The 23447-nt window shown below is 32.9% G+C and overlaps 3 protein-coding genes across 6 annotated transcripts; 1 reads left to right on the top strand and 2 right to left on the bottom strand.

Moving 5' to 3' along the window:
* Positions 1-1463: 1463 nt before the first annotated feature.
* On the bottom strand, positions 1464-8934 carry LOC119828819 (INO80 complex subunit D-like). The gene is made up of 12 exons (XM_038351103.1): positions 8825-8934; positions 8361-8469; positions 7531-8285; positions 6795-7016; positions 5284-5450; positions 4962-5074; positions 4214-4463; positions 3675-3840; positions 3043-3144; positions 2653-2742; positions 2118-2236; positions 1464-1964 (listed from the first exon to the last, which is right to left on the bottom strand). The coding sequence occupies exons 2-12, from the start codon at positions 8390-8392 to the stop codon at positions 1917-1919; spliced, it is 2064 nt and encodes a 687-aa protein (XP_038207031.1). The 5' UTR covers positions 8393-8469; positions 8825-8934; the 3' UTR covers positions 1464-1916.
* Positions 8935-9443: 509 nt separating this feature from the next.
* Positions 9444-20376, top strand: LOC119828426 (serine/threonine-protein phosphatase 4 regulatory subunit 3). Of its 4 annotated transcripts, none has more exons than XM_038350569.1 (10): positions 9444-9533; positions 9927-10341; positions 10449-11384; positions 11656-11848; positions 12407-12549; positions 12837-13012; positions 13411-13601; positions 14677-14859; positions 15250-15356; positions 16439-20376. In XM_038350569.1, the coding sequence occupies exons 2-10, from the start codon at positions 10045-10047 to the stop codon at positions 16559-16561; spliced, it is 2349 nt and encodes a 782-aa protein (XP_038206497.1). In that variant the 5' UTR covers positions 9444-9533; positions 9927-10044; the 3' UTR covers positions 16562-20376. The 4 variants fall into 4 exon arrangements, with proteins under 4 accessions (XP_038206497.1, XP_038206494.1, XP_038206495.1 ...); XM_038350566.1 differs by having other exon boundaries at positions 15250-15383; XM_038350567.1 differs by having other exon boundaries at positions 9497-9569; positions 15250-15383.
* Positions 20377-20386: 10 nt separating this feature from the next.
* Positions 20387-22439, bottom strand: LOC119828427 (cilia- and flagella-associated protein 36). Its single transcript, XM_038350570.1, has 7 exons — positions 22282-22439; positions 21963-22039; positions 21685-21888; positions 21468-21604; positions 21191-21392; positions 20986-21112; positions 20387-20734 (listed from the first exon to the last, which is right to left on the bottom strand). Exons 1-7 carry the CDS (start codon positions 22388-22390, stop codon positions 20577-20579), a joined length of 1014 nt encoding a protein of 337 aa, XP_038206498.1. The 5' UTR covers positions 22391-22439; the 3' UTR covers positions 20387-20576.
* Positions 22440-23447: the final 1008 nt, after the last annotated feature.

Here is a 23447-nt window from a genome sequence, read left to right as displayed (position 1 = left end):
ATGAGTTAATCGTCCGATATGTTAAAACAATCTAAACGCCAATGACCTCGAAATCCACAGATCATTTGCTATACGCATAATATCTTAAATATCAACTCATTCACACTAAACAGTAACCACACGACACAGACGGAAGATTGAAGAACAGGACATAACAACGCGAACCCTTACCTAATCCAGCTAAATTTGTATTTATTTCACGAAGATGCCATAAAAAACATACATAAATTATACATACAATTTCTTTCAACCATTTTATCAATATTCAACCAAAAGATAAGAGTAGCGAATTGCACCAATCTAAATAATGTAATCGTATAATGTGTCGAAACATAATGCCATCTCATAAAATTAGAGGCAAATGAACGAGACATACTAGGTAATTAGTATACTTATTGGCTCGATGATGAAAAGTCAAAAAGCCCTTATCCACCAAGACGTGACATAAATCATAAATGTCTGTATTATTTGCTCTTTAAGTTATATGAGATGCCATGCTTAATTCGAATAACTTATTAAATGTGGGGACTGGATTAAAAATCAATTTGTAATTACTTCATTTAAACTCTTCATTATAGTAATAAACTGATATTTTTATGTCCTTCGTGAAATTACAATACCACACATTACCTCAATCGGAGCCAATACAACAACACTTCAAAATTTCTACATCTACCATACTAAGCGAGGACCGACAAATTTTGATAGATATATACTTTAGAAATAATTTTAATTCTAGTGTATAAATTTATTGTTAAATTCTTCATTATTGCTTTATTTTGCGCACTGAATTCGTGTTATTTTTGGAATAAATCCAACTAATAATATAAACGCAAAAATTTCTTACTCTTTCACACAAAAACAGCTGGTCGGATCTGTATGAAATCGTCTATAGTCCTACGCGGGTTACAGCTAGTCTGCTTTTATTGAAAAATAATCGCAAAATTGTGAAATAATTTCAATCCAAGAAGAAAGTCTATTATTTGAAGTTCGTTATAAAATATATAAATATTATACGATAACGTGAGACGTTTATACAATGAAATTAAATTAATAGTATTAATAACTCCCAATGAAGTATCCCTAAATTGAAATTAATCCTAATTAAAAAAATGTTACCGAAATTTGATCGAATTAATTTTAAATATAAAATACAAATTACCCAGCCAAATAAATCCCATAATAGTAATACTGTTTTCGGTTTACACATATTTAGAAATTTTGTGACGCTAATACGTGAATATGTACAACTTAAAAAATAAAAAAAATCATCATGTCAATAAAAAGCAAAGAGGAAGGGATCATTCATTAATGCACAAAGGGAAAGTACCTATGCGTGGCCTAGGGGGAACTCCCATGGTACACACTGTAATATTTTCTAATTTAAAAGAAATCGCGGAACGTCAGAATAGGTTTAAAAAATTTATTTACAGTAGTTTTTGATTGTTGACCCGCCCGGTCAACAATCAAAAATCATCCTTACATAATGAATGAACAGCCCTCCGCTTTATTGCTTTATACAAATAGGAGATAAAACGCCAAAGCTAGAGATTTTTATTGACATGATTCATTGGATCAACGCATATCATATAAAGACTTATAATATAATTCTACATCGTATTCCGTTAGGTTCATTTTTGCATGACGAATTTAATCAAAATCGTAGAAAATAAAAACTTGTCCTAAAAACAAGATCGACATTTCCGTTGACCCTCAAGAATTTATCGGTTCTCTCTTACCTACCTATACCAACTACTGCTTACCAAACGTTTCAGGCTACGAACACTTGAAATATTTCACTAACACACCAAATTAAAGCATAAATTCCAACTTCACATCACGTAAACAAATTTGTTCCTAAACATAATAGTATTAGAGTTTATTTTAAAATGAAAGAGACGGTTATTATATTTATGTTATGAGGGCGCGCTCGAAGGCTCCATGCTCACTGCGGTTACTTGCATCTGGAATTACACATATATTTTTTTAACCAATTCACCTATCAGACATATATATGTTTTAGTACCATATATGAGATTTTTTAACATGATTCATTTGTTTTAAGAAATGGCGAACTATGCAGGGTTATTTTTCTCTATAGTATCACGAAAAACTACCTTATTCCTTGGCGATTGTGAAAAAACACATTCGGGCATGTCAAGAGCGCGCTCGTCCAATACAGCTTCTAGTGCCGCCGCCAGCTCTGAGCTCTCAGCGAATGTGCTGCCACCTTCCGCTAAACAAACATTAAAAAAAAATTACCCAACATAATACCAACAAGTTCCATTTTGTTGTAACTACATCATAGAAGTACATATGCTAATAAATGAGTTTTAATGGCACGAATTGGGTCAGCTCGCTCTGGGGAAGTACCATACCCACATAGAAAACCGGCGTGAAATAATAGCGTGTTTCGTACGGTTAGTGGGGTGGCTGGGGGCCCATATCCTTTTCTTCACTCTTCCTAGTCCTAGTCACCTTCTTTCCTCTCGTCAATCCTTTCTCATTCCCTTCCCATTTTAAATCTCTGCAAATGGGCGGTGGTAACGCTTAACATCAGGCGACCCACCAGCTCCATTGCTGACAATGACATAAAAAAAAAATGAAATCCGGAGACAATATTTTTTAATTTCTAAGTAGTATACAACCCACCTTGATTGAAAAACTCCGTAAACGCCTCATCGGGTATCTGACTCAACACCGAAGGATCCAGAATGTCATCAGGTGGTACATGACCAACTTCTGTTAAAGAGAAAAAAATTAATTTGCTTTTAGTATTTTTGTATAGAATATATGAGTAAAATGAGAACTACTATTGTGACTAAAATATCACGATTTATATATACAGCAATGTAACTGTAAAAATTTGGGAGTATGTTAGGTACATGACAAAACACCAAACTGACATAATTCTTTTTTTAACTGTGATATTTAATACAACTTTTATATAACAACAAATTGTGATGTATTTTAAATTGTTCCTCTCGCACTGTATGATTACCATATACTCCCTTGTATTATATATTCATTAAAGTAACTTACCAAGCTCACCAGAATTATTTGTCATGTATTCGCTCTCGCTGAGACCGCCGACCCCCGTGTCTTCAGAACTGTCGTATGACGAATTCGAGCAAGCGTTAATTTCTGAAATTAAAATCATTAACTAAAAAAATGTTTATTGCTCATTTTAACTTCGATTAAGACACCTTTGAGAAGTTTTTTTTTATGTATGTTATGTACATATGCAGAGGCAGTACTACATATGTACGACGGCCCCCTAAAAGGTATCAGGTGTTGTAAGGTGAAGGAAGCCTCTGCTTAACTCCATTCACTGAATAAAACACAGTAGCATGCTGCTTTCACGCCGGTCTTCTGGGTCGGGTGTTGTACCTTCCCCGCTGCGGGCCGGCCGAAAATGGCTGGCTTCGTCCCGAAGCTTGCTCGAATCCCACACACAAGTGAATAAATGTATCTTTGTTGTAATACCAGTTTGTTTTTTATTTATGGAATAGACATACGTTTGACTGCGGTCCGTCCTGATGGGAAGCGGAAACGCGGTCCATGTTGGTAAGACACGTCTACCTAGAAGGTGACTATTAACTGGTGTCTTTAACGTACACATGTTGTACCTATTTGTAACACGGGCGAAGCCGGGGCGGGCCGCTAGTGTATACCTGAGAGGCTTTGCGTGTGCACGGGCGGGCGCTTGGGCACGAGCCTGCGGCGGCGCTTGGGCTTGCGCGGCGGGCGCGGCGGCCGCGCGGCCCGGCTGCTCGCCCACACGCGCTTGCGCACCGCCTTCTGCGGCCGGCCCTCGCGGTTCAGCAGCTCGTAGTTGTCCTGCGGTGGAAGGGGTAAAAAAATTGACATTTTTTTTTATCTAGCCCACTTTTGGTTAGACACGAACTAATCGAATACAGAAATATTGCTACTTGAATAGTAGTTAATTATCTTTTTACGTATTTTATGGGTTCACATATGTACACTTTACTCCTCCGGGCACATACTAGACGCGAAGTGAAAAAAAAGTGTGCGACTCGGAACGCTCGACCAAAGTGACAGCTCGAACATATCTGTCCTAAATACGATTAGCGCTATGGGTAAGAGTAAGAGAGGAGGAGCCTGCCCAGCCAAGGGAAGCCAGAGAGAGTGGCGTCCTAACGGGGGTTCCGTAACGAAGATATCAGTTCGATAGAAGCAATTGTGCACAAACCCGCTTCCACGCGTGCTCCGGGCACAGCGGCGTCTGCTCGTGCAGCGGCAGCAGCGGCTGCTTGCAGCGCTCGCCGCCGGCGAACACGGCCGCGCACGCCGCGTACAGCCGCTGCTCGGGCGCGAGCGTCACGTGCGCGAGGCAGTAGCGGCCGCACGGCAGCGGCGTCTCGCTGCACTTCTCCTCCGCGCACATGCTGGACGCGTTCGCGTCGAGCTTGCCGCTCTCGCCGCCTGACCACCCGCTCGCTCTGCGGTCCAATTGTTTATTTACTTTTTTTTTTTTTAATGCTGACAATGATAAAAATTTACTCGTGGATGTGTATTAAAATAGTATTGTCCATCAGACAGCCAATTTCCAAAGGAGAAACGACAAAATACATTACAAATTTGAAGAATTATATTTTTTATAACTTAGAAAAACATGTCAAGTACTATAGAGAAACATATCAAGTACCATTTAAATTTTGATAGTTCTTGAATTTTGACAGTTTTTGGATAGGGACAAAGGAAGTTATCACTATTGCAATATGACTAAAAATGAAATCGGGTTGGCGGCATATTGTGATGATATAGCAATTAATTCAAACCAATCAAAAATCGAAGTTAAGCAATACTGTTTGTATTTAAATTTGATAATTTGATTTTTAAATAAACTTTAAACTTGACATATACACATACAAATTGTAATTCTTATTTGGTTGCATAATATAATATGTATTTATGATATGGTGTCAAGCTATACTTGCCTCAGTATTCTGCGCTCTTGTAATGATAATGTTGAAGACATACCGCGCATTGCCAATAAATGATTAACAGTTTGTTGTGGAAGACGGCAAGAACTTTTTCCATTCAGTTGTTTCTGTAATAAAAAAAAAACATTACATAATGGCTCTGGCTTTATTAATAAAGCCATTACAAATTACGTATTTCTATTACAAATATTTTAACATATTCATATAAATACCACAATGTTACAGTAATATATTTTATGTTTATTTATCAACAAATATGAAACTGCAGGCAGAGTTACCATAAATAACCTTCATCTTCCAAACTAAGACAAGTTACCTTTATAAGGGTTGCTAAAGCTTTTTGCTCATTATGTTTCTTAGTCAAGTGCATGCTCGTCGCAGTCCTCATGACGTGCCTCCTCATTGCAGCCCTTCGTAACTCTAGTCTGGCGCTACGTGATTCTGCTGCGCTCTCTTCTACACATACAGGTCCAGAGGCAGATTCTAAAAACATATTTCATATTAATATTTGAGCATTTAACTGTAATTGCAGCCTTTTAACCCCTATTTCGAGAATGTTATGAATAGCTAGCTGGGGAGGCAGCTAGCTATTCATGTTATGCACCATGCACCCTCACATGCTACTTTAGCACTCAGATTTCTATCCAACAATCACATTTTTTTTATTGGTTTAGTAGTTCCGGAGATAAGCAAGTTCAAAGAAACAAACTCCTCGGCTATTTTTATTTTACTGACTTTATAAGACAGAATAGGCATCATTCTTCTCCAGACAAAATTCATCTATTATTATGAATATTTTGAGACTGAAAGCCCCCACAACTTTCTAAACTTTCGTATTGTGTTTTATTATTCAATGCTTAATTTAATTTTTTTATTTGGACTGTAAATGTGGTGTAATGTGTTGATTAAAGTTATGCATACTTAAACTATAGAAGATACTTTTTTGGTTAATATAATAATATTAAACAAATAAAAAAACTTAACTGAATAAATATAATCAAAAATATGACGTATTTGAATGTATGGATATGTCATAGTAAAATTTTAAGCACCAATAGATATTATATTCTTTACATTTTGTTAGAGGACAATATATTCTTGTGTTTTGTGTTTATATGTATATTTCCGCGACAACACAATCTATCGAAATATTGTCTGTAGATTGCAATAAGTACATGTAAAATTGTTAAATTGTAAAATAGGCAAAATAATATAGGTAAGGTGGGATTTATAAGAGACCTGCAAAGCGGGGGGTCGTCGACTCGCCAGCTAAACCTCACGAATATTTGGGAAACGCAAATTCTCCCCATAATAGTGACGATATAACTGCGATATATTCGTATTATTAACCTAACGAACGTTACGTTACGTAACGAAAAATGAAAACTAATGGGTTGAATTGCAATTAGAAGTTATCACAATTAATCCACAGTTTGCAATTTCTTGAGTAAAGTAAAAGTAAGAGTAAAAGTTTTTACAACCTTACGGTAAACATAGTTAACTTTACATACATACAATTTAATAATAAAAAACAAAACATTAAGCATAATTTCTTATGTGTTCAAAAACATATTCCTTCATCAAACTTTGAATTACTGATGTGTAATACTACATTTGCAAGAGGTTAAAAGTTAATATTTAAATGCTTCGTAAAACAATAAACACTTACATTCTTAATGTAATCATTGTTTAAGCTGCATTTACTTTAAATGCATTTAATTAATAACATGTTATACATATACACATTTTTATATATATTTTAGTTAATAAAAAAAATTAAATACCATTTATATTTGTAACTAACTACATCACAATAAAATCATGTACCAAAATCGGGCATATTGTCATCATCACTGCTGCTACTCTCTAGTTGTTTGAATGGGTTCCATTTCTGTGCGTCCAATGGTCCACATTGAAACAACTCCTCGTCAGGTGCGTGCCAAGTTTTAATAGGCAATACTAATGCTTTGCACTCAGTTGGTATCCGTTGTAAGGCCTCATGCATTATCGGCCCTCTGCCCTTTTTCACTTTTGCCTGGGTTGGTTTAACTGGAAGAGATTGATAGAATATTTTTTTGATGAAATGTAATGATTCTACTTAAATATTTAATAGATCAGAGGTTTAATTTTTTTAATTAAAACAATTTGTAAACTTATTGTAACAAAACAACTTATAACTTCTACCTTTTTTTGTATAAATACTAATAAAGAGTTATATTCCTAAGGAAATGTGAGGGTTTCTTTTGAATATAATAATAAAAAACACAGAAGATTATTGAATATGAACTACCTATATATTTAAAACTATGTAAAAATACTTTTTTGTCTGCATGTTCATTACAAATAATGTAATTAGATTACAACCAAAATCAAATCAGAATTCAATATATTACTCTATCAATAATCAATAACGAGGGTCTATACAAAATAAGTCAATATTATAGAAAAACTTTATCTATACTATAGTTTAATAATAACTATTGACAATACAAAATAAATTTGTATAGTCTATAATTGAGTATAAAGTAATATTTATTATTTAACAATTGGTGTAAAAACAAACCTGTTGATGGCTTCTTGGGAGCGGGTGCAGGTTTAACAGGTGCAACAACAGGTTCAGTCTTAACAGCTCCCCTTTGGCATTCAGTAAAACATTGTTCTCGCTTGAATACATCAAGAAATGTCTCCGGCCCTCCCTTACCCACTGAAGTTGTCTTTTCATTACTTATATTACTGTTAGTAATACTGACTTTACCAGTCTGTGATGTTGTAGGAGCCTTTGGGCTATGAACACTTGGACGTCTAATTGCAGTGATTTTGGGTTGATTCGCACAATTGATTTGACTTTGATGCTTTTTAACTTTGGTATTTATAGCCTTACTATCAACTATCTTGTTTTCTGTACTAGTAATGTTTGGTTCATAATGACCATTCAAAACAGGCTCTTTCAATTCTTCCTTTATATCGCCATTTGCAATTGCTCCCAAGATATCCAATTCTTTATTTGGACTATCAAGTAGTTTAATTTTGCCATCAACACCATCAGAAAATATAAAATTATCATCGGTCTGACTGACAGTGATCTCTCCGGCAATTACATCAGAATCATGAAATGTGTATAAATCGTTGTGGTCTATTTTGAATTTTGTATGAAAAAAGTTATCTGTTAAATGGGGCAAATAAGCTTGTTCATCACCAGAACTATCATGAATAAACATGTTTACTTCACTATTGCAACTTCCAGGCACACTCTCAACAGCCATTTTATACTGGGTCGCACAACTTGCATCGGATATATTTTGGGGAATACCACTGAAACTACAAGTATAACTCATATAAGTAATTGTCAAGTTATTTCATCATTTGTTATTCCTTTCGAAACTTCATGCTTACCCCACATTTTCTGAAGCACTCAAATAGGACATTCTGGGTACATTTTACAACCTAATGTTATAAACATAAATAAGTGAAATGCAACAAGGTCATTGGTCCCAATTCTACACTGAAATATAAATATACAATTTGTTTAATTCTTGAGGATGTTGTTTGTTGTAAAATACGTATTATTTTGTAGGAAAACGAGATAAGACTTCTTGACTTCTTTTCTATTACAATGACAAATAGCATGACATATGTCAAAATCACTTATAAAACGATTAATTTACGAAAAATTATAGAATAAGTAGTCTGAAGAACGTTTAAAAATAGCAAATATTAATTGAACAAGATTGTCGTCAGCTATTTAGCTCGAAAAAGATCACTACTTAGCAATTACAAAAAGAGAATAAGCCTACAATAAAATATGCGTCTGAAATGTTATTTGTAATGTTTCAAACAACCAGCTTTTATTTGATTACCTGTTAACAATAACAATACGGAATATTTATACTAGATTAACAGTATTCTACACACACATATTTTTTTAACGAAAAGCTTTGTTGTACAAACTTATTTCAATAACATCAAAATGATTAATGATTGACAGATCACAGAAAACCAGATAGGACAGTTATGCGATGCGTTCAAGTTAAAACTATTTTTTCATATTATAATATAATAAATGAAAACTATTTAAGTTGTACGATTATGCGTAGGTGCATATTGATGCTTATTTATTACGTGTATTTGAAATCGGTATAAAAATAAAAAAATAACTAAAAGTAGTTTATATTTTAAATATGGCAATTTTGAGAAAGCTGTCAAAATTTATTCTGAATGACTATTGGCTATACCACAGTAGATATTTCTAATGATTGGTTACTATAAAATAGGGATGCCATTTCATATTCAAAACCATTTTTTTTACTCAAATACTGTACTTTTATTTTTTTGATTTTAGTTCGCTTTCTAGTTAATACATTTTAAAGACATTAAATACTTTAGAAGTATTTATAGAATTTATACCACATTTCGATTAATAAATACTGGAATTTAAAAATTAATTACAGTGAAGACTATTTTCAATTTGAATAGACCGCCATATTTAAATTTAATTTGAGAACCCCAAATTTCGAAGCGTTGTTGTGAATCCAATATGGCGATATCTGATGTTTTAATATTTTGAAGGTACGTCAATTTGACGATTCTGTAATGTGTATTCCGGTAAATATCTTGTTTTTCGTGATAATTAAAGTATGATAACACAGTTCATAATAAAGTTTTCATTTTATAGTGGATTACAAAAGTGTAGTGAAAGTCCTATGGATTGTATTGTTTTGTTTGTAATTTCCGATAATTTCGCGATTCCATTGTACGAAATTTTAATGAGTCCAATTGATATTTACATTTCTACTTATCAGTAAACTTAACTATCTTAATATATGCATAGATATATTGTTATACAATGTTGTGTTTTTGTGAAGAATCGAGAGACGAATGTAATTAGAGTAATTATGTATATATTTTTCTATATGAATATTTAGTGGTTATGTGTACAATGTATATGTATTTTTGTTTCAGAAGTATATATGTTTTCTTACCAATGGGAGTTAAATAATATAAGAATACGGTGCATATGAATAGCGCCAGTATACGTGATTCATAATTTGAGTACATATTTGTAGTTGCTTTGAATATAATGACTGACACTAGACGAAGAGTGAAGCTCTACGCTCTGAACGCTGACCGGCAGTGGGATGATAGGGGAACTGGCCATGTTTCATCTTGTTATGTAGAAAGGCTAAAAGGTACTTCCTTATTGGTGAGAGCAGAATCTGATGGAACACTATTGTTAGAGAGCAAAATACAGCCTGATACAGCCTATCAAAAACAGCAAGATACTCTAATAGTATGGTCAGAAGGTGATAATTTTGATTTAGCTTTAAGTTTTCAAGAGAAGGCTGGCTGTGATGAAATTTGGGAAAAAATTTGTCAGGTAATACTTATGGGAATTCCAGTTACTATATTTGTAATTATCTTGATTGGTAATCATTTTAATTGATTATTATATACTTCTTTAAAATATTATCTCAATTCTTACAGGTTCAAGGAAAAGACCCGTCTGTTGAAATTACTCAGGATATAGTAGAAGAATCAGAAGATGAAAGGTTTGATGAAATGTCTGATAGTGTACAGCCAGTAGAACTGCCAGCATGTGAAATGGGCCGTTTGGAAGACATAAGCGAGTTGGTCAACAGTTGTCTGGTGTCACCTGCAAGGAAAGACAAATTGGCAGCTGCGTTAGAAACTCAACATTACATTAAAAAACTTCTCAATTTATTTCATATGTGTGAAGATATTGAGAACATTGAAGGTTTGCATCATTTGTATGAGATATTTAAAAGCATATTCCTTCTCAACAAAAATACACTGTTTGACACAATGTTTGCTGATGATACTATATTTGATGTAGTGGGATGTCTAGAATATGATCCAAGTTTACCCCAGCCGAAGAAGCATAGAGAATATTTAAGAGAGCTAGCAAAATTCCGAGAAGCCATTCCTATAAAAAATAAGGATCTACTCGCTAAAATTCATCAAACATACAGAGTACAGTACATACAAGATATTGTATTACCAACACCCACAGTTTTTGAAGATAATCTGCTAAGCACATTGTCCAGTTTTATATTTTTCAATAAAGTAGAGATAGTGAAACTAATAGAAGAGGATGACAAGTTTCTTACAGATTTATTTAAGTTACTAATGGATGATAAGACCCCCGATCCCAAGAGAAGAGATTTAGTTCTATTTTTAAAGGAGTTTTGTAATTTTTCACAAAATCTGCAGCCACAAGACAAAGATGCCTTTTATAAAACTTTAGTTTCATTGGGGATCCTGCCAGCATTAGAAATAACACTAAGTATAGATGATCAGAAAACCAAGACTGCATCTATAGACATATTGACTTACATAGTTGAGTTTTCACCATCAGTTGTAAGGGATTATACTTTACAGCAAGCAAGTAATACAGAAGAGGTAAGGGTTATGCTTTTATGTAAACTATTTATACAAATTTTATGTTTTCATGTATACTTTTACTATCATTGTCATCCTTGCATAGAATTCCTTGGACCATAACAAAATCCGATGGTTTTTATAATTTCCACACCATTCCATTCACTTTACAATAATTCTTTACTTCTATTTGCATTGTTGTTTTTTTATTAAATGTTAAAGGATTGATTAACACTCGGTAGATATATTGCAGTAATATATTTTTATATAACATTTTTCTACTTCATTCTAGGAGCAGATGCTTTTAAATATTGTGATAGAACAAATGCTGAGGGATCAAGACCCTGAATTGGGAGGAGCTGTGCAACTTATGGGTGTGTTACGCATACTTTTGGACCCAGAGAGTATGCTAGCATCAGTCAATAAGAGTGAAAAAGCTGACTTCCTTAATTTTTTCTACAAACACAGTATACAGACATTAATAGGTATGTATATTTTTTCCAATGTATAAAAAAAATAAAAATACATCAGTAAAATACAATAAATAAAAAAAGCAGGAGGACTCAATTCTAGTATTATTTTTATTGTGTTGTCTAGTTCTGACAAAAGCACAAGACAATTTTTTTTGAGAAAAATATTTGTTTGTTATATATATTAAACCATTTAGTATTTCTTTTGTTACAAATAATGACATTTAATTATTGGATATATGAAACTTATCTTGATAGTGTTTGTAAATTAGTTGACAATGATATTTTGCATTGAATCATTAATTAATATTTATAATGGTTTTAAATTTCTTACAATTTAATTAGTGGATATAAGTAATCTACTGAACCAGACACATACATTACAAATATTTCAAAAGGGTGCAATTTATTTTCCCACATACACTCACTTTTTCATAATAATGATGTATTTGTTTACTGTCAAGTGCAAATTATATTTTGGATTTATCCAAACCTTAAGTGTTTCAAAAATAATTGTAATAATTTCGATGGAAACACAAATTGACATTCAAACATCAATGTTTAACATTACAGCTCCATTATTAGATAACACAACAGGTGAGAAGCCTCTCAAAGAAGACTACCACACAGTGCAGCTGCTAGGTTTAGTTTTAGAACTCCTGGCTTTTTGTGTTGAACATCACACATACCATATCAAGACCTGTATATTAAATAAGGTATGTTTAGCAATCATCTGTGTTCAGACATGACACTAAAGTTATTGAAAAATATGCAGACAACTATTTGAATTAAAATGTGTTTCATTCCATACAAGAATTAAACATCATATTATATTTTATTATTGCATTTTTTTTCGACTTTTCATATTATTTTCTACCAACAAGTGAACAAAAGTATTATCGCTTATTTAGTTTTTTCGATTTTTTGAATTGTTAATGTGTTTTTTTATATGGATGTGTTGAAAAAGTCTCTTTAAGAAAATTGATATTATTATCGTTTTCAGGATCTACTACGGCGCATTTTAGTGCTTATGAGATCTACACACACTTTCCTTGTGCTGGGTGCACTAAGGTTCATGAGGAAAATCATTGCACTCAAAGATGAATACTACAACCGTTACATAATTAAGGGCAACCTTTTTGCACCAGTGATAGATGCGTTCCTTAGAAATAACGGAAGGTAAATATAACACTTAGTAATGCCTCATTGGTTTAAATAGTTCAAAGGAAATATAAGTTGACAACTGTATTTTGTCTTTCAAAAATTAAAGAGCCAAATATTTGTTCTGCACTCCCAAGTCATTGAGTTAAAAATAGTGTATTACCCAATTTAATTATAAAGGAAAATAATAATCGGAGTAGTTTAATAGATATTGTTGTACACATAAATCTTCCTCTTGAAAGACTCTATTTAATAAAGCAACCCCTGCCAAAATCCGTTGTTTACATTAAAGATCTAAAGAACTAAGTATATATACATACATAGGGACAGACACGGAAAGCAACTTTGCTTTATACTATGAAGTGATGAATCAAATTATATTTTTTCACTTAAAAATAATTATGCTATTATTCCAGATATAATTTATTAGACTCGGCTATATTAGAATTATTTGAATTTATCAAACTTGAAGACATTAAATCACTATGTTCGCACGTCGTTGAAAACTATGGGAAGATCTTGGAGGATGTTGAATATGTGCAAACCTTTAAAGCGTTAAAAACGCGATACGATCAAAATCAAGACAAACTGAAGGAGAGAGATAGAGGTAAGTGATTTTTATTTTATGTGTGAATTTGTATTCTGAATATTGTCTCAAACAAGCTAGAAATAAAGATACATAAATCATAATAATATCTTAGTAAAAATACCCGCTTTGTATCTGTATTTTGAATATGTTTATAGAAAGAAAGCAAATTATGTATAAAAAATATTTATGTATCACAGGTAACAAATACTTGTGGTATTAACATAATAGATAAATCATTCATTATTATTTTAAACTGTCAGGTAACATAAATATTATAATGTCAAATAAAAACTGATTATCTATAATCACAAAGAAAAGTAGTAGTAAAATATATTTTTATAAAAAGAGTTATATAAACACATAATGACTTTATTACTTGCAAATTAAATAATTATGATGTACTACAAAAACCTCTTTTGCACTTTGTTTTTATGTGTTCGGTGATTGTTTAACCAGTCATTTATTACAAGTTTGAGTTGAAAGCTTTGACCTAAATAAATGATTGTATTCATATTGAAGGCCATAAACATGTTTTTTATAGATGCATAATATAACTGGACCAGAACATTTTTGAAAGTGAATTATCATACCTGATTTTCTTAATGATTTAAATTACACTTTTGTCCTTGTGTGTTGTCTATCTATATTAATTGATTTTGCCTGTAGAGGTAGGTAATATTTTTTTCTCTACATAGTTATCTAAATACTTTTTTAGTACCTAACTTTAAATAATAAACTAAGGCTTTTATAAATACACCACATTTACTTTAGTTTTACTTTGCCAGCTAACCCATACAACAATGGTAGACAAAAAAAATCTAAGAACTGATTTTACAAAATCAGTTTTTAGATATTTTTTTTGTTTACCGTTAGAATGTAATATTGTATAAGTAGTTATACAGGCAGCAGCAAAATTAAATATTCTTGTTTTTTTGATTGATAATGTTTTGTTGTTTGATTTGACTTAATTTAGATACAATATATCTGATTATAGGAAACACTACTAAACGATTAAGCATTATTATATAACATAAGTATGTACAATGTATATTCACAATTCAAACATTAATTATTCAATTGTAATATATTCCAGTGAGCGGCAGCGTGACGGTAGCCGAGGCGGTGGTGCCGTCGCTGCTGCGCACGCGGTACAGGCGCGAGGCGCGGCAGCCGGACGACGAGGAGGAGATGTGGTTCAACGACGAGGACGAGCTCGAGGACGAGGCGCCGCTCGACGCACCGCAGACGCACGCGCACCACGCTCTCGACGCCATTGGTACGGGCTTTGTAGTATTGTCACTTTTAACGTGATAACTTCTTATGGAAGGGTCACCCGCTTTGTTACGGCACCAGGGTGCGCTTCACTGTTACACATATGGTTAGATTATTTTAAGACATTATCACTTTTGCCGGGCATCCCGACACGCACACTTGTTTTTTGGTTTTTGTAAATTTGTTAAATTAAAAATGCTGGGAAAATGTGTTTGCTAAAAAATTATGAGGTTTGATTTTTGAGATTATTGTTTATTTTTATGAAGTACACAAATACCTATACACTATTCTAACTAATATATGCCCATGTAAAGTGCATCTGATCAAATAACTAAGAATAATGAAATATAGTTGTAATCAAAATGAAAATGTAACGTTTTCGTTATAATTGCAGGTAAAATAGTCGAGAAGAAAGTGTGCACGAGTACGGAGAGCGTGAACGGGCCGAGCCGCGTGCTGCTGACGACGGCGGCTGCCAAGCCGGCGCACGCTGACGTTCAGGTATCCACGCCCAGATTACTCGATAAGGTAATTTAGACCCCTTACAACGCTTCGGGGCCGTAGGAACGTGTTATGGGAGAATTTTGCGTTGCGTTGGATGTAATATATACCCCCCTCCCCCCCTCCATTTTCTTCATATAACGCTTCGGAACGCGGGAACGTGGTGTGCTAAATTTTAATTGGGTTGGGCCGCTAGGTGTGACCTCTTCATTATCGTTTCGGGAACGCAGGAATGTATTGAGCAAAATTCCCTTGGGTTGTCTGTGCTAGATTACTATTCCTTTTAATGCATTAGGAACGCGGGACAGATTTCTATGTATAATCAGAATAGGGATTTGTCCTATTTGTTTTGTCGCTTATAATCTTATTGCTTTTAATGTGTATGTATTTAATAAATGGGTCTGCAATGTTTCTGCTCAAATTTGGGATCAAATAACAATAAAAACTCTCAACTCATTTTAAGTGTTTTGTTAATGATTATGTAATTAATAAAAGTATAATAAATTAAAATCGGTTCTGGTTGTGTAGTCAGACCGTATCTGCACATAATTTGTTTCTCTTCATCTTGAAACTAATGCATGGCTGAGGATATAAAGTATAATGCGTACAATTTGCTTATTTTGAAGAATTTAGTTATTGGAATATTTGCTATCAATTATCATGACTTACTGTTAATTTGGTGTGTTATGTTCTGTTTAACAAGTTTGAATTAATTTTTAAATAGATATATTTCTTTTTTATTATAATATGTAACATAACATAAATTTTACTTATTAATATTAAATATCTAAATAATTATACATTATCAATTTACCTTCATAAATTCCTGAAACAGTAAAAAAAAGGGTTTTGAAGAAATTTTGAATTCCACAAATGTGTAATGTAAACAGTTAAATTGTTTTACCTTTACTCATTCCAATATGATAAATTAAAAACAATAGGCTTAAGCTATTTGATATATACGAAAACGCAGTCAATAGGAAGAGCACATGACTCTTTTATAATTTTGTCCATTTTTATTTGTGTGTGCAACTGAACCTTACTTTCCGAGTGTCACAAATCTGACCGCACCCAATCCGCAGGGTCTGGTGGACTACGACGGCGACTCGGACGAGGAGGAGGAGAGCGGCGGCAGCGGCAGCGGCGCGGGCGGCGGCGGCGCGCCGAGCGACGAGCGGGACGCCAAGCGGCCGCGGCTCGCGTAGTGCGCGCCCGCCAGCGGCCCCGCGCGCGCCTTTCAAGGAATATAGACACCCCCGCGAACCCGTCTCGCTGACCTGTGCATACGGATACTGCGTAAGAGCCCTTTATAATTTGTAAGTGTACGTATGTGTTGCCCGCTCTATTATATTCTCGATGCTCCGGTACAATATCGTTGCATATTACGCCGACGTATCCGGTTCGGTTACAGAATTATATTATATTTATTATTGCGCCGCGAACGGCTCGGCCCGATCTAACAATGGATCCGATATGCGGTTATTTATGGTGATCGGCGATGTAGAAGAGTGTGTTATGTGTGAAAATTGCGGCCGACATTATTGCGTGGCCGTTGAACGTTTATTAGATGACGTGTAAGTTTTTGATTAATGATGCCTTCTTGTTTAGTAAATGTTCGATGGAAACGTAAGGGAAAATTAACAGATGGCGCTTGTGTTGTTTGTGTCAACCGATCGATTTCAAGGTTGTGACGTCATTGTTTACTAGTAGCATACAGTTTCGGCCGTAATTTTCAGATACTTTATTTATTACACCAATATATAGCTATGCTTTCTATATAATGTAAATACGAGTGACACTTAAGTGTTGCATTATTATTAGTTGACGTATGAAAATGTTCATACATTGTAGAGTATAAACCAGATGGTATCAGAATGTAGAACAAATATTGGTTATGAAATGTATTAATGTGACATTTTAAACGGTTAGGTTACTCTTCCGAAGAATTGTAATCGACTAAAGTACAAAGAAAATATGAGTGGGATTTAAAATATATTACTGTTAGAAAAGTGGAATACAGTGAATGCGGAATGGATGTGTAGATGTATGTTTATTAAGGAAATACACTAAATGACCAACAATTTCTTAAGACTAATTTTGATTAAATATTACAATGGAATTGCGAAACTGTAGTCGAATTGTAAAGCCGTAATACTGCACAATTACGCTGGTTACTTTTTCTCTAAGAAACGTATCGTAAATTAAATATATATACCAGAACTTATCTTCAACAAAACTAACTATTAAGAAGAAATAAAACAATTTTAATCAAACATGTTCGTTATGTTAATTAAAATAGTTTTATTTCAACATATTTACTATACTTTAGTAAAAGATTTGTCTTGAAAAAAAAAAAGAACATTACTTTAATCATTCTGAACAAAATGTTGTGCTTTTTTAGATACGTTTCTTAAATTTTATATTTGTGTAGTTTTTAATGTGTCAATGCGAAGAATATTCAAAAGGAGTTGAATTTTACGTTTTTCTCCATCCTCACTGGACAGTATGCATTGTTGTATGGAGTCATAAATGTTTTGCGTTTGTGTATCATTGAATATTACACTTTTAATAATAAATGTTGTTTGTCTCATGCTATTACTTACATTTTTGTATAGTGAAGTGATAGTGTGATACTGTGTGTCGAGGTTTAATTTTCCAAAGGCTTGTTTCTTATCAAATAAAATTATTGTTGCCATTCTATCTTATAAATCATATTAGAGGGCATATGAAGTGATCTAACTTGCACATTAAGAAAACCATGATAAATTCGATAAAAGAATTTCAAGTTTAGTATACAAATGTGTATTTAATAGCAGTACATTGATGTTGGGAATTGTAAACATATAGTAACGTTTTTTTTCTTTTCATGAATCTAATTAAAGCCGCACATAAAAATGCTATTTTAGCTAGTGTTATGTCAATGTACTGTTTTGAATGCTCATAAAAACTAATTTGGATTTATACCACTTTGGTTCATATAATTAGCACTTAGGTATTGCATTACGCGTAGTGCATGAAGTGTAATATATGTACCAATATAAATTCGATAAGTGTTAAAAACCTACAACTGCTTACTGTCCACATAGGATGAAGCCTTATTGTCATTTAAAAACTGATGAATACTGTCTGAACTACTGATAATGATAATGCTAATTTAACAATATGATTACAATCATCAATGGAAATAAAACTCTGAGCGACACTTGTGACATATTATGGTAGTTTAATAATGAAATAGTGTGTAAATTGAATGTGAAAAACATTGTGATTTTTTTATTGATTATTATTATAGTAAATCTTGAATTTTTATGTGTTATTATTTATCGCGTTACAAAATAAGTGAGGACAGTTCTCATGATTATTTATTTATTCGGAATCTTTAACTCAATTTGTTATGACATCTACAGCATGTATAGTCCAATATAAATATTATATTTTTATTCTCAGTATCAAGTTGTTTAAAGAACAGAAGAATGTAAACTTTGAATTAATTTAAAAAGTAAGGCGAGTTTAATCTGCCAGTTTCTAAAACCTTATCACTATAAAAGAACATTATTGTATTCATTATTGTGTATAATGACGCCATAATCGGGTAAAATATTTTGTAACGAAATTAAACTCTAATGTCACAAAAGTTATGATTTATGAATGTATTTTGAATTTCGAAATGAAGAGAATATAGATTTTTTAGTGTTAGTATTTAAATTTTCTTCATTGAATCGGAATTGCTTTCGAAAAGATGTCAACAATACATTCATAGGTGTATGAAATAGAGAAAGAAAACAATCTTCTCATAGTGAAGTGTATTTCAAAGAAATAATTATATTACTGTATGTATGATTGTTTTTCACATTACAATAGATACGATTTTATTAACTAGGAAAAATTATAACATAATACAAATAGCTTCTTTTTTTCAATATAAATTAAATGTATCTAAATAGTATAATAATATTTGTTTTCGTCATCAGTTGTATCTTCCTAATGGATGTGAATTATTTAAAATTTTATTTTAAAATTAAAGAAGTCTATCCACTATCGACTAATTTATATGATATTATTTATGTAACAACAAACCTTAAATATTGCCTGTAATCAATATTTTGTAATGTTTCTACCTTTGCCCAATACACAAATTTGTAAAATTATTTTGAATCAAATTCAGTTATAAGGTATATGTATTGTATGTATGTATTTTGTTACTTTATATTCAAGGTATATAAATATTTGAATTTATAAAAATGTGGATTGATAGGGTGTGAAATTTCTGTTTATGAATGTTAATCTCAGAACGAATATGATAAATAATCTTTAGACTTTCCAAAAGCTTGATACCTAACCGTTATAATTGCGTCAGATTTTCAAATACAATGTATGCAATGCATCTGCAATCTGCTCTTCAAACATATCAGTTTTTTTTAAAGGATGTTTGAAAAAATATTGATCTCTTAATTGATTACTGTTTATGTTTAACAAACATTGATGGTCACTTAAAATATACTTCCCTCGGCATGGCAAACAAGTTTTCCATAATATCTTTGTTAGAAATTGTATAGCCAAGTGTTCTAAAAGCATTTGTTGAATAATCTCGCTAGATTGCAATTATTTGAATAGTGAAGTGCACAGTGACTGCGAGACAAAATTTATTATTATATGCGTGGAATGAATTTGTCAGAAAAATTGTAAATACTGTTTTATGTAATACTTTATTTTTATTCTGTCAAAATCCACGTGTCTAATAGCATCCAACCGTCAATTAGATTTATTATTACGATTCTTATATTCCTTGAAATGACTTCCCGTTGGTTATGATACAAAATTCTAGATAAAAGTAGACTGTAACAATAACTATTTTTTATCTGTCTAGGTGGATGACCATCATAAACTAATTTATACACAGAATTAAATTTATAATAGATTTACCTATTGGCAAGTTGTGTAATATAAATAAGCTTACAATAATGCTATTATTATGATGTCACTAGTTACGTAAGCAATATGAATATAAGGAAATACGAAACATGTGTTATTTATTTGCATTCATCCCTTCGACAGAATCTATCGATAACTCTAGAACCCTAAAAAAGATCAAATTATACCTGACCAAATTTTTCCAATATTTTAATGACTACATGAAAGATAACACGACTGAGAGGCTTTAAATACAACCATTTCTCGCACTAATGTACAGAAAGAACGACGATCGAGCCGTCAGGCAAATTAGATTGTTCCATCGACAACTTCGGTTTTCAGTTTAGACGCTAACGCCCTTCGCAGTTGCATGGCGTCGGGGGGAGGCGCGGGCGCGGAGCCGGCCAGCGCCGCTTGAGCCATGCGAGCCGATTTAGGCCTTTGTGCCTTTTGTGAGCCTTCTCCACCTGCAATACGCTTTGATCATTAACAACGCATGAAAAGAAAAGTAGCTCAAAATGTCCTCTTTCAGCATTACTTATACCGTGCTAATTTAATTTAAATCGATTCAGCCGTTTTGCATTCATATACAATTCTGGATTTAATTATCAAAGATGATGATTTAAAATTTAGAGATGAATCTCATCTAATTTTGTTTGGCTGAATGAAAGATTGAATTAATTCATCGGGTGTATCTTGTGTAAGCTGTAATTGTTACCTCCAGAGGACGTCTCGATTTCAACCGCATCGAGCTGCCTTTCACGGACATGTTTTTTAAGCGCTAATAACTTGTCGCGCTGTTGCTTTAGATATTCTTGGCGTGCTTTTAATTCCTCTTCAGATACCTATGAATGAGAGAATGAGTTTACTTTGAATATAATATTCATGAGGTAATAAAGTAGTTAGATTAGACTGAAGCTTACCTCCGCCTTTTTTGGCACAGGTAAAGGAATGCTCGGTTTAATTTTGGGTTTATCCACTTTCAGGGATTCGTCAAATTTAACAGACTTCTCTTCTTTCTTCTCAAAACTTTGCAGTTTCGATAAGAGTGTTTGCTTTTCTGCTATTACTTGTTCTGGTGGCACTGCAGGTTCATCCTTTACTTCGAAATCATCGAGTTGCAATCTGAGAATGCAAAATATCTTATCATAATTGTATTCACTATTTATGCTAATAATGTTTAATTTATGAGTGTGTTACTTTTTTATTTCTATCATTACGTCATCATTATCGGGCCACTCTGCGCTTTCATCACTTCGCGACGAATCAAAGTCATCAGTGTCGGTTGAGTACAAACTTGGCATAGCACCATATCTTTTCTCAATGAGTTCTAAAGCCTAAAAACACAAACTTTCAATTTACTTCTTATGTTATAAGAACTAATTTCTAATATTTGTAATAAAACTTAATCTCGTACCTGTAGTTGCAATTCGACATTCTTATGGGTCATCATTTTAACAAACATTTCATAGTCGTTAGCCGCCCAAATTTGTTCAAAGAGTCTTTTATGAAAGTAAGTCGGGAGGCCAGCAAGATCATGGGCCGATAGTCGACACGCTGCCTCGAACTGATCAGCTGAGATACCAATGTCATCCATAAAAGACCCAAGCATTACATCCACCTGGTCATTTAATATTACATATGTATTTCTTAATATGAGACAATCTTTTCATGATTAATTGATAGGATACATACCAAATTTTTGTATTCGTCATGAATTTTTTTGTATTCAGGTCTATCTAGAACTTCCCCATCGTCCGTTGGTTCAAACGCTTCAATTTAAAAGATATAATATTCAATTAATAACAGAAACTACGAAAAAAATCCGAAGATGGATCAGTGACTACGTGCAATGGTTAGCGCGATATGGTTACGAGTGGACGGTACTGGTTTCGATACAATCAATGAAATATAGTGCATTATGTGAAATTAGATATGGGTGAAAATCTATGATACGGCAATTTATATCATTGTATAAAAATAAAACACAGCTAAAACAAAAATGAAAACTTACGAAGCGATTTTTCTTCTATAAATGTCTGTAGCGGAACATTCCATACTGGGCCATGTAAAAATCCGACAAGGGAATCAAATACCCAAGCATTATTGTCTAAGTTTTCCATAAGGAAGTTTTAATAGCACATATACCTATAAGATTCTAAGCTTCTAATAAACTGCAGGCTGAAAATGTAGGTAATTTTCACCTTGACATTCATACATTATTTGTATTTTGGTTGCTACGTTACGTACTTCTGTTTTTATGCAGAGAATTAACGCGATAGTGACGCGTTAGGTACTGTTGGGACTATAATATAATATTATTCAAGTGACTGCTCAACCCAGACCCTTTTTACTAAATATTTTTCAAATTCTCAAAATCGTTATTCTAATCTAATCGGAAAACATTTTACAAACCGAAAATCATTAAAATATGTTGAGCCGGTCTTGAGTTAAGTGATGCAACTAACCCGAATTTCTCCTTTGAATGCTTAGAATATAAGATTATTTTTAAATACTTACTATGTATTTTTAGGTATCATTTATTAATCTAATATCCAAAACTAAACTTAATTTAATAAGTAGCTGTTACACTGTTACTGCTGTTGTTATGTACAAGTAATACCTATTATAAATGTGAAAGTAAATCTTTTCTCTTCAAGTTTTGAACCGATTTGTATGATATTTGGTTCAGCTAAGCTCTTCATAGCTAAGTATTTTTATGGTCATTTGAATGATATTTCAAGATAATATATAAGTAGCTTTCGTCCGGCCAATATTTGTATATGTATGTAAAATGCTATTAAATTAGGTAAATAGTTGTATAATGTTATTAGCTATCGGTCCGCCCGTGGCTTGTGGCACATTTTCTTTTTTTTTATAACAGAGCGGGCAACCGAGTAAGTGGGTCACATGAGGCAACGCCACTGCCCATGAGCATTCACAAATCTGTTATAGCTTTTGTGGAGCTGTTGCCGGCTTTCGCACATATTAAAAAGTCTATATATCACTCGGGAATTAAGTACATATCCAACGGTAAAGAATTTTAGAAATCGGTGTAGTCATTACTGAGATAAGGGCGTTAAACAAACAAATATATTCGGCTTTGTTAGTATAAAAGTAGGTATAGAGTGTTAACTAGATAAAAAAGTTCTTGATTTAACCATCTAAGTACCTATTATA

This window comes from Zerene cesonia, chromosome 8, assembly GCF_012273895.1.
Source record: "Zerene cesonia ecotype Mississippi chromosome 8, Zerene_cesonia_1.1, whole genome shotgun sequence".
In the NCBI taxonomy this organism is placed as follows: Eukaryota; Metazoa; Arthropoda; class Insecta; order Lepidoptera; family Pieridae; genus Zerene; species Zerene cesonia.
The sequence above is the reverse complement of the archived record's forward strand: the minus strand, read 5'-3'. Positions and strand labels throughout refer to the sequence as shown.